This window comes from Centrocercus urophasianus, unplaced genomic scaffold, assembly GCF_019232065.1.
Source record: "Centrocercus urophasianus isolate 14NV4802_14NV808 unplaced genomic scaffold, USGS_Curo_1.0 seq_16, whole genome shotgun sequence".
Lineage (NCBI taxonomy): Eukaryota > Metazoa > Chordata > Aves > Galliformes > Phasianidae > Centrocercus > Centrocercus urophasianus.
Window position 1 is genome coordinate 42,512,660 of NW_024884711.1, and position 15,475 is coordinate 42,528,134.

A 15,475-nucleotide genomic window follows, 5' to 3' on the forward strand; every position below is an offset into this window, starting at 1 on the left:
AGAAAATGTGATTTGGTGAAATGTTGAATCCACCAAAATTAATGATAGAACTTTTCTGATCTATGCAAGGTCTGAAATTTAAGCACTGTTTCTATCACAAGCAGGTGGACAAGCACTAGGACAAATCAGGCTACCTGTGCTTGCAGTCTTGAAGCTCATAGCACAGATTTGGATTCCAGTTTGGAAGTTCTCTTAAACACAAATACACACCTTGAGGTCATTCACCTTCCATTTTTAAAATCAATATCTGAAGACTTTAAAAGAGTTTCGTTGCCATTCTCACAGTTCATGAATGAGCACTTTGTGTTTGCGATTCATGAGCCACTGCATGCAGCCCGTCTTCCAGCAGCACTCATTTTAGTGAGGTCTGTACTTTTGGAAGTACTCTAATTCCTTCTGCCCACAGAAATGGTATTGGGAAACGTACTGGAGAAAGCTATTCTATTGACAGGTCACATTCCCTACATTCCTCCATTTCCTGATCAGTATCTATGGTTAAGTCACTTGTATTGACTGTGATTACTACTGGAAATGGCATGTAGGCTTTAATGGCAGCCGGAGTGTTTAACCTGGTTTTCACCTGAAATGACTGAGATTGTTTTCAGCGCCCGCAGTACTCTGAACGTTCGCAAGGCTGAGACATTGCCCAGGTCCACAAATTCAGTTATGTATCTGTAACAAGGGAAAGTCACACACAGACAATGACAAAACACCAGCAAAAAACAACAGTCAAGGGGACAAAGAGAGACAGAGAAAGAATCACTTGTAGCTGAGAGCCAAAACAGAAGGATCGAGGCTTCTTACCTGGGATTACTGAAATAGTTTTTAAAGCTCTCAATACCCTGAAAGTCCGAAGAGGTGAAACACTGCCTACATTCACAAATTCTCCTACATACCTGTAGAATTAAGTCACAGTTATTTGGAATTATACAATAGAGTACGAGACTTGTCTGAATGAAGAATGCATTCACATATAGCAGGAGTGAACGCATCTGAATGAGAGTTGACTCCACTTTTCTGGCTGCTCTTTGATGCCGTTTGTCCCAGGTTTTTCATAGCACACATTATTGCAAATGTTTCTTGAAATATTAAACTAATCTAACAGGCATCAATTCGTTAAAACTGTGGTTGAAATTTGTTATCAGACTGTTCAGCAACAAATACTGTGAAGATTTTATTATCGCATAGTTTAACCAAAATTTTTTGCATTGTAGGAAACATTAAGAATTGCTTTGCTGCTCTTAAAAAAAACAAAATAAAACCTTTGAGTACTTAAGTAATTTTAGTAATGACTTCCACGAAGTATGTACAGAACAACATGGGGAAATATCAGTGCAAATATTTCTACTGGGTTATTTATTGTACAGCGCTCTACTGTGTCTTAAAGCAGATGCTGGTTTCAAGAGAAGCTTAAAACTTTATTTTATTTTGTACATCAAATCCATGCCCTATGGCTGATGGAAGAAGACTTTTGGATAAATATAACTGAAAACCTATTAAGCCTATTTATGATTAAAACAGCAATCCCAGCTATTCACCGTTATGTCTATTCTGGACATCAGGGAGACCCATACAACAGCAGAGCAAAACGCTCCCAGGAGGGTCAGCTACAGAATGAGTTGGCTTTATCACTGTTTCCAAAATTATTTCCACCAAAACAGTATGCAGTAAAACCACAGTCATCACTGTATTTTCTGGACCCTATTATGTGGCTATTTACATTTACCTACTCTACTTCTTTGAGGCATTTGTTTTCATGTGCCAAGGATAAAACTCACTTGGCTATCTGACAAAGACTGCTTAAGTGAGTTCTGTGCAAAGGACTCTGCAGGAGGACAAAGCACCCTTTCCATAGCTGCTAACCTACATTATGTTCTGGAAGAGCAGTACTGTTTCTCCTCTTCATAGTTTTACAGGGGAGTCTGGCATTTACCTATCTGGTCATTCCTCCCCAGGTGTACCCAGCACTTCTTTCCCAGACTCTTCTGCAACGTGCAAGGGTGTAAAATTAGGGGAGAAGCAAAGGCATGGGAGTATGGTTTTGCAGACCAGAGATTTGTACAAACACATTAATAAGCATATTAGACAAACACTTCTGCTGCATGTTCACAATACTCAACTAATAGAGATTTTATCAGTTTCTTGGATGAAATTGCAGCAGCTCAGTGTCTCTACCATGGGAAGCAAGAAGCAGCTGGAATTCCCATTCCAAGTCTTCCAGTTAGCAAGGGAATTGTTTAGAGTCTTTAAGAATTTGGCAGGGTATTTTCCAACTCAGAGCTACAGCAACCTATTCCTTTCCTGTTCTAGAAAGTCTCACTTGTCTGATAATCGGTTATCTAATCAGGGGCAGTCTCCTAAATTTTCCTGAATCCATCCATGGCCACAGAAGGCATGGCTGTGCCTGCTAGCACAGGGTGGGAGAAAAGCTGTGAAAACCTCTGGCGCACTGATCTCTAATGAGCTGGTAAAAGCTACTGTCCACGACCCTAACTGTGCTATTTCTGCCCCAAAAATAAGGAGGTAGGAACTTATTCTGCAGTAACTCTACAGGACCTGATAGTCATTCCACTGCAACACCCATCAATGAAATAATATTTCCTGTTCGATCAAAAGCCTTTCGTCCCTCTAAATTTCATGCCCTTTTATCAGGCTCTCCACCCCATACTGGTTTTGTTTCCAGATACAGAAATACCACTAGCTACAAGCAAAGATAACAACCTTACTTCAAATTCAATCATACTTTAAATCACTTGCAAATCATGGTTTACATGAAGGGTAAATCTTATTGGAACTGAGAACAGTATCCAATGCTTTGCACTATCTGCAGCATACTTGGGAAGGAGGTTTCATTGTACATATGAAGATCATACTGCAGTCACCATTAGCTCTTTCACTGCTGCCTTTAGGCTCAAGGAAGCAGTTGCAAATAGTGAGTACAAATTCTTCCCTTTCTGTACCCAAACTCTCATTCCTTCTTTTCTAATCTAAAATTGTTTCTTTCCAGTTCTATAAGCTTGAAAGAAATATCCAGATCTTGTCTGTGCTGACTGCTCAGACACAAATTTCAATTTAGAAAACAAGATGCTCCCAGCGGATTTTGGCAGAGCTGGTTAGGATGATAACCCAACTTGCTCCCAAACTGAGATGAGGTAGAGCACATACACTGTCAAGGCTGCAAGTTATTGCTCATCTTGCCCTTTTTCTCTCTGCTCATTTCTACCTTAATGTCAAAAGCCTTCTTCCTCTAGAACACAGGAAACCAATGCACTAAAGGCAATGACAAACTCAGAGTCCTGCATAGGAATTCCCTGCTTCACATACTGATGGATAAGACAGAGGAGAAGTGACATTTTGGATTGTTCTGTCCTGCCTCTAAACACTGCAGAATTACATGGCTTGAGGAAAGGTTTAGCTGAGAAAAATACCTAGTGTGTACTGGCATCCCAAAGCTCCTCCCCATCTGCCTTGCATATTTTGAAACACTTATCACAATGGCCATATGTCAGTTTGGCCAAATCCGTAGTAATACAGTAACAGATACAAAGATGTGGCCTTGGGCTGACCTAGTGAAATAAACAGGAATCTTCCCAACGAAGTCTATATAGATTTTACAAGTCTTCATGCTTTCCTTCTGCTGAACATTACCAAGAATATTAGCCCTGATCCTGGCATACCACCACTGACTTCACTGATCCTTTCTGCTGTTTGAACTAAGTTTGGGTTAAAACTTGTTTTTTCCAATTTTGATTCTAGTCAAATATCATGGGCCTAGGCATTCAACTCAAATGTAATCAGTTTCCCCAAAGTAGTCTGACAGGTGTACTGACAGAATGGAACTGAGAAATTTTGCTCTGAAACCACTCAGGAAAACAAAGACTATCTTAAAATACTTCAGCATTTTCTCATTTTCAATACAACTTCAGTGAAAACAAAAATAAACAAAAAGCAACAGCTACACAACTTAAAAATATATATCTATTGCTCATCACTGTCTCAAAAAATAAAAAGGGCTACTTACGCCATAACAATAACACTGAAATCCAGCCAGTTCCATGGATCTCGAAGGAAGGTGAATTCTGTCATGCAAAATCCTCTCGCCAATATTTTTATCAATGACTCAAAAGTGTAAATGCCAGTGAAAGTGTACCTGGGGAATAAAGTGTCTGAGATAAGCAACAGCATTAACAAGCAGTTGAGAGAAGAGATGGTGGAGGCACGCGCAGCCCAGCCCTTGTCACAGGAGACACTCCTGCCCACCTTGTTGGTTTTGCCCATGTAGGTCATGGCTGAAGCACTGGGGCTGCCTGCAAGCATGTGTGGACCAAGGAACATGTAAGAAATGGGAAAGCGCTCATGACAGCCACAGGATGAAGATAAGTTTCACCAGAGGGTGTACCTTGATGAACTCTCACTCATTAAGGCATGAATACTATGCTGATAAGCTGCACTATGGGACTTCCAAAGCTCTGCCTGCAGTCACCAGTGAAAGGAGAAAGGATTATGCAGCATTCCTTGCTGTTTCTCATATTTGATGGACAATGGTTGTTCCATTCATACCTCTCATCTCTTCCCGCCCAGGCTGTTTTGAAGGACAGCACTTAAAAAATGTTGCCTCCTTCATTTTCTTAGCTAAAAGTGGTGTCCTTCCTGTAAAATTCCACAATCTGTTTAAATCACATCAGCTCTCAGAATTAAACAGCAGTATGTCATCACTGGAAATGAGGAAACCAACCGCTGTCCCAACACTGCAGGTTCTAATTTTGACCTGTTTGACAGTAAAAGAGATACAAGGGTCCCCTGAATACAAGTTGTTTATTACTGACAGCCTCTTCACATTGATATTAGGTAGAGCACACACACTTTACCTTTCACAATAAAGATTCTACTTGTAATAATATTTAGCAAATTCTCTGTGGGGGAAAGTAACGCATCTGACTTACAACACTCAGATCGGTATCCACTCAGGGCTCTAACTGCCAACAGAGACATACTTCAGGGCACACATCAGCTCTTTTAATAATATGTTTCTATCTGAGATATCCAGCCCAAAGGGACTTGGTATTCTAGGACCTATTTCAATACAAATAATAAATGTTTAGCATCCACCACTGATAATCCCCTTTTCCCCAGATGAAGATGTAGATGATACCAAAGCAGAGTTCTTGTGAGGCTGCTATCTACTTAATCCTAACTCTATATACACATAATTTTTTTTTTTAAATCCCACAGAACACAAACTTCATAAGCCTTAATACTTCCACTGGAAACACTAGCATGAGCTTTCTGTTTAGTTGTCTGTTTAGTTCCTAAACATCAGTAGCTACAATGGTATCATCACATAAGCAAAAACAGAGAAACAAACAAGACCTGGAATAGCTGGTGGGGAAAAAAAAAAAAAAAAGTGTAAGCAATTAAAGGTGGTAATAACAAAAGAAATGCATTATTCAAAAGCAGGAAATGTTTCCTCTTAGTTGTATACTCCTTTGATTTGCAACTGCGCAAAAATACAAGTAGTGGCAAATCTGATGGCCTCCTGCCCTCCTGTCACACAGCACAGCTAGTTACACATCCTGTAAAACCTCAGTGTGCTTCACCTTAAAAAGGAGATAAGCAGGACTGCTTTTACATGCAGCAGTGCATGTAAAATCTTCCTCACGCCTCCTTTATGACCACACACCTAGACAGTATCTTGTACCCAGCTCTTCATTGCTCTTAGTTTTATTCTTGCCTTACAAATATAGGTCACTCCTGTGAGTCTCTTTAAGCATGTGTATTCAGTAATACATGCAGAAAACGCATGCAAAAAAAAAAAAAAAAAAACTTAACAGTACATAAGCTCATTAAAATGATAAAGCACTTGTATTTTTTCAGCATGTCAGATGGTTTAATTGATTGTATAATCATCATCTAATTCTAAACGGATCGGGCAAAGTCCTCCAGCAACTGAGCAGCCTCTTCAACAATACAAGTCAGGGTTTGTTTAAAGTTTTTAGTGGGGGTAAGTGGAATTCTTTCTTTCTTTCTTTCTTTTTCTTCCTTCCTTCCTTTCTTTCTTTCTTTCAAAAATGTAAAATATTTATTCTGTTTTCAAGGCAGATCTAGGACAAATATTTGCACAGCGTTACTCCTGCATCCCCTGGAGGGGTGCCTCTGGAACAGTCCTCAAAAGGAGTCGTTTTTCATTTTGCTCTCTTAATTTGAGGAGGAAAAGCTGAGAGGTATGAGGGGACACAGTAAAAGGGCAAATATGGAAGAAAAAGGATTCACTCCATGCTGCATGACTCCATTTGCTTTTCAGCTCTACGCCTCTTGCATGCCCTGCTCAACGCACTGATAACATCATTCATATTTTCCTGTCTAAGGAAGACACACCAACCACTCTGATATTTTCTTTCAAAACTTCAAAGTCCTTGGCTGTAGACCCACTGACCAAATTTCAACACACATGGATGAGATGTCTGTATTTCATCTACATACACCGTTAACGTGGTATGGTGTGACATTTTTTTCAATAAGGACAACATCAGGGGAAAAGGAAAGTCACAGACATACTTGAGGGTACAGGAACACTGTACAGAAATACATGAAACATCCTGGGACTAGGATGTTAGTGTGATCAGATGAAATATTTGGTTCAGAGCTGCCTATAATTAGTAATTTATGGCCTAGAAGACGTCCCCTGCACGATTCTGTGAAACCTGAAATAAGGGCATGTGCTGCCTCTCCTCACAGCCCTGCACAGACCAACCACAAGGCTATCTAACAGCAGATGGTCATGTTTATCATATGTCAGTCAAAAATAAAAAGTGTGTTCTGATTGGTTCAATGAGCCAAAATAATTGTTTAATGCACTGTAGGTTGATTAGCTTGTGCATCTGGTATCTCTTTCTGAAAGGAGCATTTTAAAGCAACTTAAGGAAATGAAATGGGCTTTCTGAAGCCCGCTAAGCCCTTTTAAAATTCACTTTAGAAGAGAAGGAAAAAGAACGTTGAGTGACATCTTTGCTGTTTTATTTTCTGATGATTTCACAAGCTAAAAGAGAGGAATACTCACAAAAGCGTTACCTCATAATGAACACCTACCAATGATTACAGGGGAACACTATTCATGATATGCTCAGTCCAGAAGAAACTTTTGTTTCCAATGCAAGTTGAAGAACAGAACTTTGTCCTGGAAGTATTTTCTGGAATAATTAAAGTCCATCAGCCTATTTTAATGTGCCCAATGTTGAATCTCTTGCATAGGAACGATGGAAGGCTGGCCAGTTTCAAATGGAGTTCTCATCATAGTGATTTCATTCTGATGTAGCATAGCAGGTACATTTAGCAATAAGTATGAGCTTGGAAGACTGAAAATTGTTAGTTTACTTACTAAGGGAGTTTTCACAGGCAAGAAACACCTGGCAAAACATTTTGTCAGGACAGATACTATGGTCAGTGATACTGGAAAGAAATGAGACAACAGCAAACAAGAGGAAAAGAACGTAACAAACAGAAGAGGAAGGACACAAGATAAGGATGGGACGGCTGTAAGCCACCCAGGATACTTACTCAACATATTTATTCCATGATGGAGTCTCTGACTGTGCCATGAACACACAATTAGTTAAAATAGTGCACATAATAAACATACTGAACAATGTAAATAGGTGAATTAAGGAAAAAAAATGCATTTGTTAAGAGACTTCATACATTTTTATCGTTTCATATAAGACTCAACAACTCACTCATAATTTCCAGCATTTAAAAAAATCACTGTAGACATTTGTTTCCTATTGCATAAGGAAAAAAAGTAATTACAGAAACACAGAAAGTGACTCTTGTCTGCTTTTTTTTCATTGCATTCACCTTTTAAGCATGCTTTACAGAGTAAACAAACACATCGTCTCAGCAGTGTTCTGAAGACATGATACCTTAAATTTACAGCTGGTCAGATGACAAAATGCATAGGTGCACAACTTTGCATGAAAAGCAGGATTAGACTCATGTAAGTATATACAGAAAAACCTGTGTCTGCAAATTCTGATCTTATTTTGCATCCTGAAAGTTTTCTCAGGCAGCAGGCAAAGCTATAAATCCAAACTCTCTAATCTAACATGCCTGAGGTCTCATGATCAGTATGCATTTCACCAAAAGCTAATATGAGTTTCATAGTATTAATTTCAAGGCTTGGTCAGAAAACCTCATTGGAAAATACACAGTCTTGATCTGCAAAGCTGAGTGTTTCAGCTGAGGAATGAGCTTCCCTATCTGGAGGCTAGAATGAGCCTCCCTTGTGTATAGTCTGTACATTAATGCCTAAGTTGAGGCCATAAATACAAAGAAGAGCACCCTAAATCAAATTCCTGAAATTCAAAACATAGTTCACTGATCTGCTCTGCTAAAAGCACATGCTACTCTTTGTAACCATGATGGGTTCTCCTGCATAAATATAAAAGTACATAAAAGTACATCCAATGCTCCTGGAGAGAAAGTTTAAGGAATGAGTTTAAGTGGACCGAAGTTAAACATCCTACAGTCCAGTCAACAGCCTGGGACTCTTCTCAGAGAAGGATAGCAATATCCAAACGTAAACTTCTTTCGACTTCTTCAAAAGAAAAGTTTACTTGTTTCCTTGTTTTATCCATTTACCAATCCCATCGGTAGTTTTCTGAGAATAGTAGAACTGTTCTGTCACAGACCCCAAATCTCTCCTGAGTACAGAGTGGAACGTTTTCCAAAGGGCCCCATAAGGCACTGTGACATTAAATTGGTAGTAACCAATCTGCATGTTCCCCTGTGCCATTCAGAGAGCAGTAATTGAACCCAGAGGGACTGCTCATCTCACAAACATTTTCCACTTACGGAGCTGACAAATCCTGCTGAAGGACTGGAAAGATGGATGATATCCAGACTTATTTATTTAAGTCAGCTTGAGATGTGTCTCTGAGAGTCGTTTACCTGGTTAACACAATGAGGTTGTAAACTGCACTGGCCTTGAATACGCTGTATCACACTCATTGCATCACCTACAGTGAAAAGCAATGAAAACAATAATAATTTAGCAGAGTGGTATCTTCAGGCCATGCCAAACAAGAACTATCCTCCAATTCCAAGCAAAGCAATTTCTCTACAACCACTCAATTTAGGCTCACTAGTCTGATGGATATATCCCTACTTCCTCGTAGTGTAAGCTCAATCTAAAAGTGAGCTTTTCCAAGGTGACATCACCTTCTTGTTTGAACACCAAAGAGAATATTCATGAGGATACAGTTTGAAGTCATGAGGATACAGTCAGGAGTCAGCTTTGGGATATTAAATGATCTATCAGTTCTAACTGAGCTTCATGACCAAGCTCAAAACTGCAAAGAATTTAAAAGAAAGAATCACTCTAGCTAGTTATGCACTGAAGTCGGATGTTTGTTAGAAAGTGAACACAGAAATTCTTACACAAGGAAAATTAGCATTCCTGTCTGAAATCAAATACAATTGTTCACACAGTAGAAGTTGTTGATCATTATCTACTCTGAAAAGACTAAGTAAAGGAGATTAAATTGATGCAATCTGTATTATCACTATTGTCTGTCACCTGTCTTACAGCTGCTATTACTTCGAGTATCTGCTGATCCATGAGCTGACATGAATCATGCACATAGCTAACACACTTCAAAAGGGTACATGGGTTGCACACTCTGTTACAGACCACAAATCCAACATAATAAGCTACACATTAGGAATCCTTTCTGCAATAAATTGAATCTGACATTTATTTCCAGTCTGAAGTTACAGAATGGCATCTTATGCAGACTGCATAAAGAATTCCTAAAAGTTATAAATTTTATCTTCCAGCACAAAAATACTGAGCAAAACACTGCATACCTTGTATTCTAGACTTCATTATGATGGATAATAGTTAATTAGCAGGCTGAACATTGGTGTCTCTTTAAGTAATCACTGCCAAATTACATATAATATGGGCAACCAAAGGTTAGTTCCAATCAATAGTACACATAATTGGTGCTTCACAAGGTCTCATTTTCTACTACCAAGGAAAATGTATAAAATCAGATAGAAGAAAGGCTGCAATCACAAAATGTGAACACAAATTATGAATTCTAAAAGGAGACTTTTTTAGATGGGACAGAATCCATAATTCTAACACTGAGGAAGGTAATTTTGGCCTAAAACCTATTCTGAATCAGTGACAAATTGAGACCAACTATCTATAATACCTAGAAAAATCAGGAACTAGTAATTGCGATATTTTTATACAGAACAGTAAACTGCTCTGCTTGGAGAAACCAGGGACAGCACAGAGCTGTTTTTGGCTTGCAGGCAAGAGCAACAAATAGAAGCCTTTTAAGCATAAGGCATAAATGAAATGCTACCACTTAATCTTAGTAAATAAAGATGCTAATAGCTAATAGAAGGTAAAAAGTTTTCAACCACTACTTCTATTTTGCATTTGCTATAGACCAAAGGGAGGCAGACCTTCTCCACCCATGTCCTCTATGACAGAAATGGGACGGAGCCTTGTTGGGGCATCTGTCTGCACCTCATACAGTCTGAAGAGGAAGGGAAATATCTGGAAGAGGTTCAGGGCCATGCTGTTAACTGAAGCGATTTACTTAACTGGAGGTTGTTATCCTGTGGATGCTTTCCCATGGAAGAGTGTGCTTCTGAATGACAAGAGTAACTATGTTTGGATGGATGAGCAGTCAGCATACAGCATCTATCCTGCCTAAAGTCTCAGAGGAAGAACTCCATAGAAAGCCACTTAACCAAGAAATGTGACCCCCCACAGCTTCTATAGAGGATGATCTTATTCTGTCCTCTCTCTTCTGTTCTACTGTTGGCCTTCGAGGTACATTCAAGTGACAAGCAAAGGAAATATGGCCTCTACTAAAGATGTTGCTTCAGACACTTACGTGACAGAGTACCATTTGTTAATGCTCTTTTTTGGCCTTGCTCCAGGGGAAATAAAGACTGCTTGATTACACTCACGCAAGGCAACAGATCTGGTTCCCAGATTCATATCCGTGATATTATTCGCTTGAGTACTTGCCGATTCAGGCTCCTTTCTGCCTGGGATATTGACTTCCTGCTCAGCCAATTGCCCTTTGTGCTTTGGGATGGTTCAACAGCCCTTTATCGACAGAAAACAACACAGTGCCTAATGCAGGAACCTCAGCACGGAGAGGCTGGGACTGAAGCTCCCGCCTCCTGCCCGTGCTGGCTGAGGGCTGAGCTGTTGGATTGTCTGACATTATCAACACAAGGCGATAACCTGGCTCTTTCCGGAACTAGAAGGCTGTTAGGATTGCAGCCTTCCACTCCTGAAAGGTTACACTCCTTATCTCCCGTATTTCTTCTCCTGATAGGTCTTTGAAATTCACTCCTTTGTGCTCTTTGTCCTTGGAAGAAATGTGATAAAGACTTCTTGCACACTTCTCTTATGGCTGACTTCTACCAAGGCCGTGTCATTTCTGTGTATTACACACACCTGTGACCTCGAGGCTTCATGGGCTGTGTGCAAGAAAGGGAGAAGAAAGAACAAACCTCCAGACGTGGAGCCGATATTTACACAGACCTTTTCTAAGAATCTCAGTTTTCATATTCTTCTCTTATCTGCAGCTGTGGAAATCAAGAACTTCAGCAAAGCTGTGCTGGTGTAACCATACCTCGTAAACACTGTTAGGCTCTGGGTATGCAGCAGTGTCTGCTGCACTGTTGCAACCTGACCCAGAAACAAATTCCTCTGCAAAATGCTATGTTTTTCCTTCATAATTGTAAAAACACATTAGATGATATCACATACTCAATTTTTGCATTTAATTATTGTTGCCATATTGCGATTGTATCACTTTTAACTATTTCTCTTCTTGCTAGAAACCTGTATTCCCACTTCTTATGTTTTCCCCACTGCACGGATCTCTGGAATCTGGTTTATTCCCCTGCTTTTTTCCACAAAATTTGATAACAGATGAGTGATTCTAAAAGGCTACTTGCTTAGTGTTAGTTCTCTTTGACAGACATGGGCATTGCAGCTGTGGGATTTCCATCACTGAAATGCCACACAGTCATCACATCACCATGTACAGTCTTTGAATTATCACTATTGGGTCACTCATGCACACGACTCATTCCTAGCTGGGTAGCAAGTTGCACAAAAAAAAGAAAACTAACAAAACAACAAAATAAGCTTGAAAATATTTTCTTTCAGGAAAAAAAATTATTCTGAGGCAATTCAAGATTAAATTTTGTCTCATATGGTCACAGAGTCTCATGGGAGAGACTGCTTAAGCCCTCAGTGGCAAAGCTCTTCCATAGTGCACATCTCCCTGGACATACTCCAGCCTCACAGCTCCTTTCCTGCCTCAGGTATTGCACCACTTTCCTTCCATCTTCTGACTCTTTCCCAACCATGGTCAGACACTTCACACCTTTCAAAACTAAATCTCATCAAACTCTCAAGAGAGGCTCACAGTACCATAATATAATCACAGTCATAGCTCAAATTGTGATATAACAAGGGGAAAAAAATCAAGTTTTTCTGTATATACAAACAAATGCATCAGAAAAATCTAAAACAACTTAATTAAATTAAATGCTTTTGCACTTTCTGTGTTTAAAAATAATATTATAGAATACACTAGGAGGAAAATCAACAGGAAGGATATGAATGTACCAAAATTTTAATTGCTGCTCTTCGGACTGGATGGAAAGGACTAAGTATATACAAGGCAGGAGTGGCACTAAATCGAAATATTGTCTTCCCTTTGTTCAGTACTACAAATGTCTGGAAAAGAAAACAGAGAATAAGAACATTCAATATTTGCACTGACATTAGGCTTTTACCATCCCATTTTCCCAGAGAACTCCTGTCAATATCCCAAACCTCTTCCTCACTCCATCCCAAATCCCCAAATTGTTTTTCACTTCATGAAGTTGTTTTCTTCACTGCCTACAGGATCCCTTCTTACTTCCCCTTCCTAGTCCTACCTCCATAATAGGACTAGCTTTTCAACAGTGAATGATGGCATAGAGACTAAAATGCTTTAGAGAGACTTTTATGCCATTTCTCTACTGCTGTGCTGTTACTCCATCTTCCCTACCTTGCGGAGGTTACTGCTCTCAGCCAACATTTCTCAATCTTTCAAGAAGCTATGGTGGTGATGGACTGGTGGTCAGACTAGATGAACTTAGTGCTCTTTTCCAATCTTAATGCCTGTAAGATTCCATGAGGCACAGCTCCACAAGAGGATCTAACCCAAGCACTGAGGCACTGTCACTGTGTTCATATTAATGTGGAGACAGGAAACACATACTGAGTTATCTTAAATCCAAAGCAAAGATGAACTGGATTCTGACCCAATTACACAGCTCTGAAAATGCCCACTCATGCCTGGAAGGACTAATATTCATTCAGATAAAGGATCAGGCCACTCAGTAGATAAACTCTTAAGCAAGTCACCCACTTGAAACTAAGACCTCTGTGATCCTAAAGTTCCAAATCTGTACTCCATGCTTGTGCACGGTGATAGCAGAGCCATAAATATCTGTAAGTTAATTCTTGGCTTTCCAGGTCTTTCTTCATGTCCATTTAACTTTAATTCTGTAGTTGTTTGACACCATTTTAATGGAAGTATCACCATGGTCATATTAATCTTTTGTTTATAGGAAGTAGCTTAGCCCAAAACCAAGAACATCAGTGCCTGAAAGAAAATGAAGCTTCCTAAAAATAATCCGAGGTTCCAAGTCTTATTTTATCCTCTATGTTGCAAAATGTTTGGAAAGGAGAATGAACTGTAGTAAGTAACCAGCCCCGCTCTGCTGTCAACAGCCTTTTGACAGATTCTGTTTGCACTGCTGTGGCTTTGATCCAGCCTACACGCGATACTTCATCAGGTGATGCACATTTTGGGATGAAGCTTACTCTTCTGCAAAGTGCCAGAATGAACCACTCACTGAATGAACCACTCACGTATCTTTTCAGCTCTGTTTTGATAATCTTAAATGGAGTTAAATCATTCCTCAGCAGAAAAAACACTGCCATTCAAAATGGCCGTGGAGGTGCTTCCCACCTTGTGATGAGCACTAGCTGACACTCGAGCAGCTTAGTCCCGTTACTTCAGACCCAAGACTCAAAATCCAAGTTCAGTTAAGGGACTCAAAAGGCCAACAGATCTATGAAGAGTCAAATCTCATGAAGATGAAAGATACAGTAGATAAAAACTTCTGGCTTCCTTCAGCTATCGCTGTGCCCTGCCTTTTCAGATGATGTATATTCATAATCAGTGTCACTCAAAAACACTCAGGTCATAATTATGATTTTTATCCCTCTTCACTGCTCACATGTTTTTCGGGAGACCTACTCATGCCAAAAATTTGGGAAAAAAAAAAATTTACTGACTGTAAGAAGACAATCACAACAGCCCTCAACACAAAGAAAGATGCTATGGTTCAGCAAACGCTAAGAAACAGAGCGCGTTGCTGATGCTCACCTTGCGATCATTGTAGAAGGGGTCAATGTCCTCCAGTGGCTCTCCAATAAGCTCTGGAGGAACAGTCCCATAGATATCAGGCAGCTTCTTGCACGCTTGCAAATCAAACTGAGGCTGAGGTTTTTCCTCTTCGCCCAGCTGCTCTCTGTACTCCTGCTTCGCGTTCCTCGCAAGCTTCTCTGCAATTCGCTTCTCAATAGCAGCCAAGGATTCGGGCGTGAACCGGTGGAAGCTGTTAGTACCCGGTGGTAACAAGAAGTCAGCCATCTTTTCATCCTGCTTTGTCTATACTGGTCTTTTCTCCAAGTAGTGGAAACAGCTGAAACAAAAAGGACCAAAGGTTTGCGACAGGAGCAAAGCAAGAACTAAGCCATCAGAATGAAAAACAAACACTCTAAGCAATAACTTGTAGGCTATTGATTACCAGGAAACTCTTCATCTATTCTGACGTGGTCAGTAGAACATAAAGGAAAACAAAACATTTGAACTGTTATTTCAATTAGCAATCACTCTGTGATCAGAGCTAAAAAGACTCTGTTGATTACTGTGGACTGTTCAGGAGTTTTTAAGTCACTTGGGAGCCTCAGTCATATGTAAAGAGTAATTTACATTCATACAAGCTTAAGTTTCACTGAAAGTCACAGGGATTGGATTCCTAACTCATTTCTGAGAATGCAGCTCTGGGAGTGGATGAACAATGTGCAGATGACTGCAGGGCAGATTTAAATCCACCGATCTCGGGCCACATGATGCAAACTCTAAAAATGCCCCAGCTGTTCTATTCCAAATTTAAAAAGCAAAGGGTCAAGTTCAGATTCTTAAATCACGCAGAAGTTCTTCATAATCTCTGTCTTAGGCTTCTGCAATGCAATTTTTCAGCATTTATTTTCCTTTGGGGATAGAAAATAACCATCTTCCTGATGTGTGGCAGAACTTCTGAGTATTTCCTTCTTCTCCACACCCTACAATCCACAGGATGCTGGAAGCCC

General features: G+C 39.8%; 1 protein-coding gene across 3 annotated transcripts in view; it reads right to left on the reverse strand.

Annotated features, from left to right (window-relative positions):
- LOC122159464 (sodium channel protein type 5 subunit alpha-like) overlaps window positions 1–14,753 on the reverse strand; it is a 162,837-nt gene extending 148,084 nt beyond the window's left edge. For all 3 annotated transcript variants that reach the window (XM_042817064.1, XM_042817063.1, XM_042817062.1), the window contains exons 1-5: window positions 14,487–14,753; window positions 12,663–12,781; window positions 7,555–7,644; window positions 4,022–4,150; window positions 581–672 (exon numbers count right to left, since the gene is read on the reverse strand). In XM_042817064.1, coding sequence (XP_042672998.1) covers window positions 581–672; window positions 4,022–4,150; window positions 7,555–7,644; window positions 12,663–12,781; window positions 14,487–14,753 — 697 coding nt within the window. The remainder of the gene's footprint in view (window positions 1–580; window positions 673–4,021; window positions 4,151–7,554; window positions 7,645–12,662; window positions 12,782–14,486) is intronic.
- Between the last annotated feature and the right edge of the window lie 722 nt (window positions 14,754–15,475).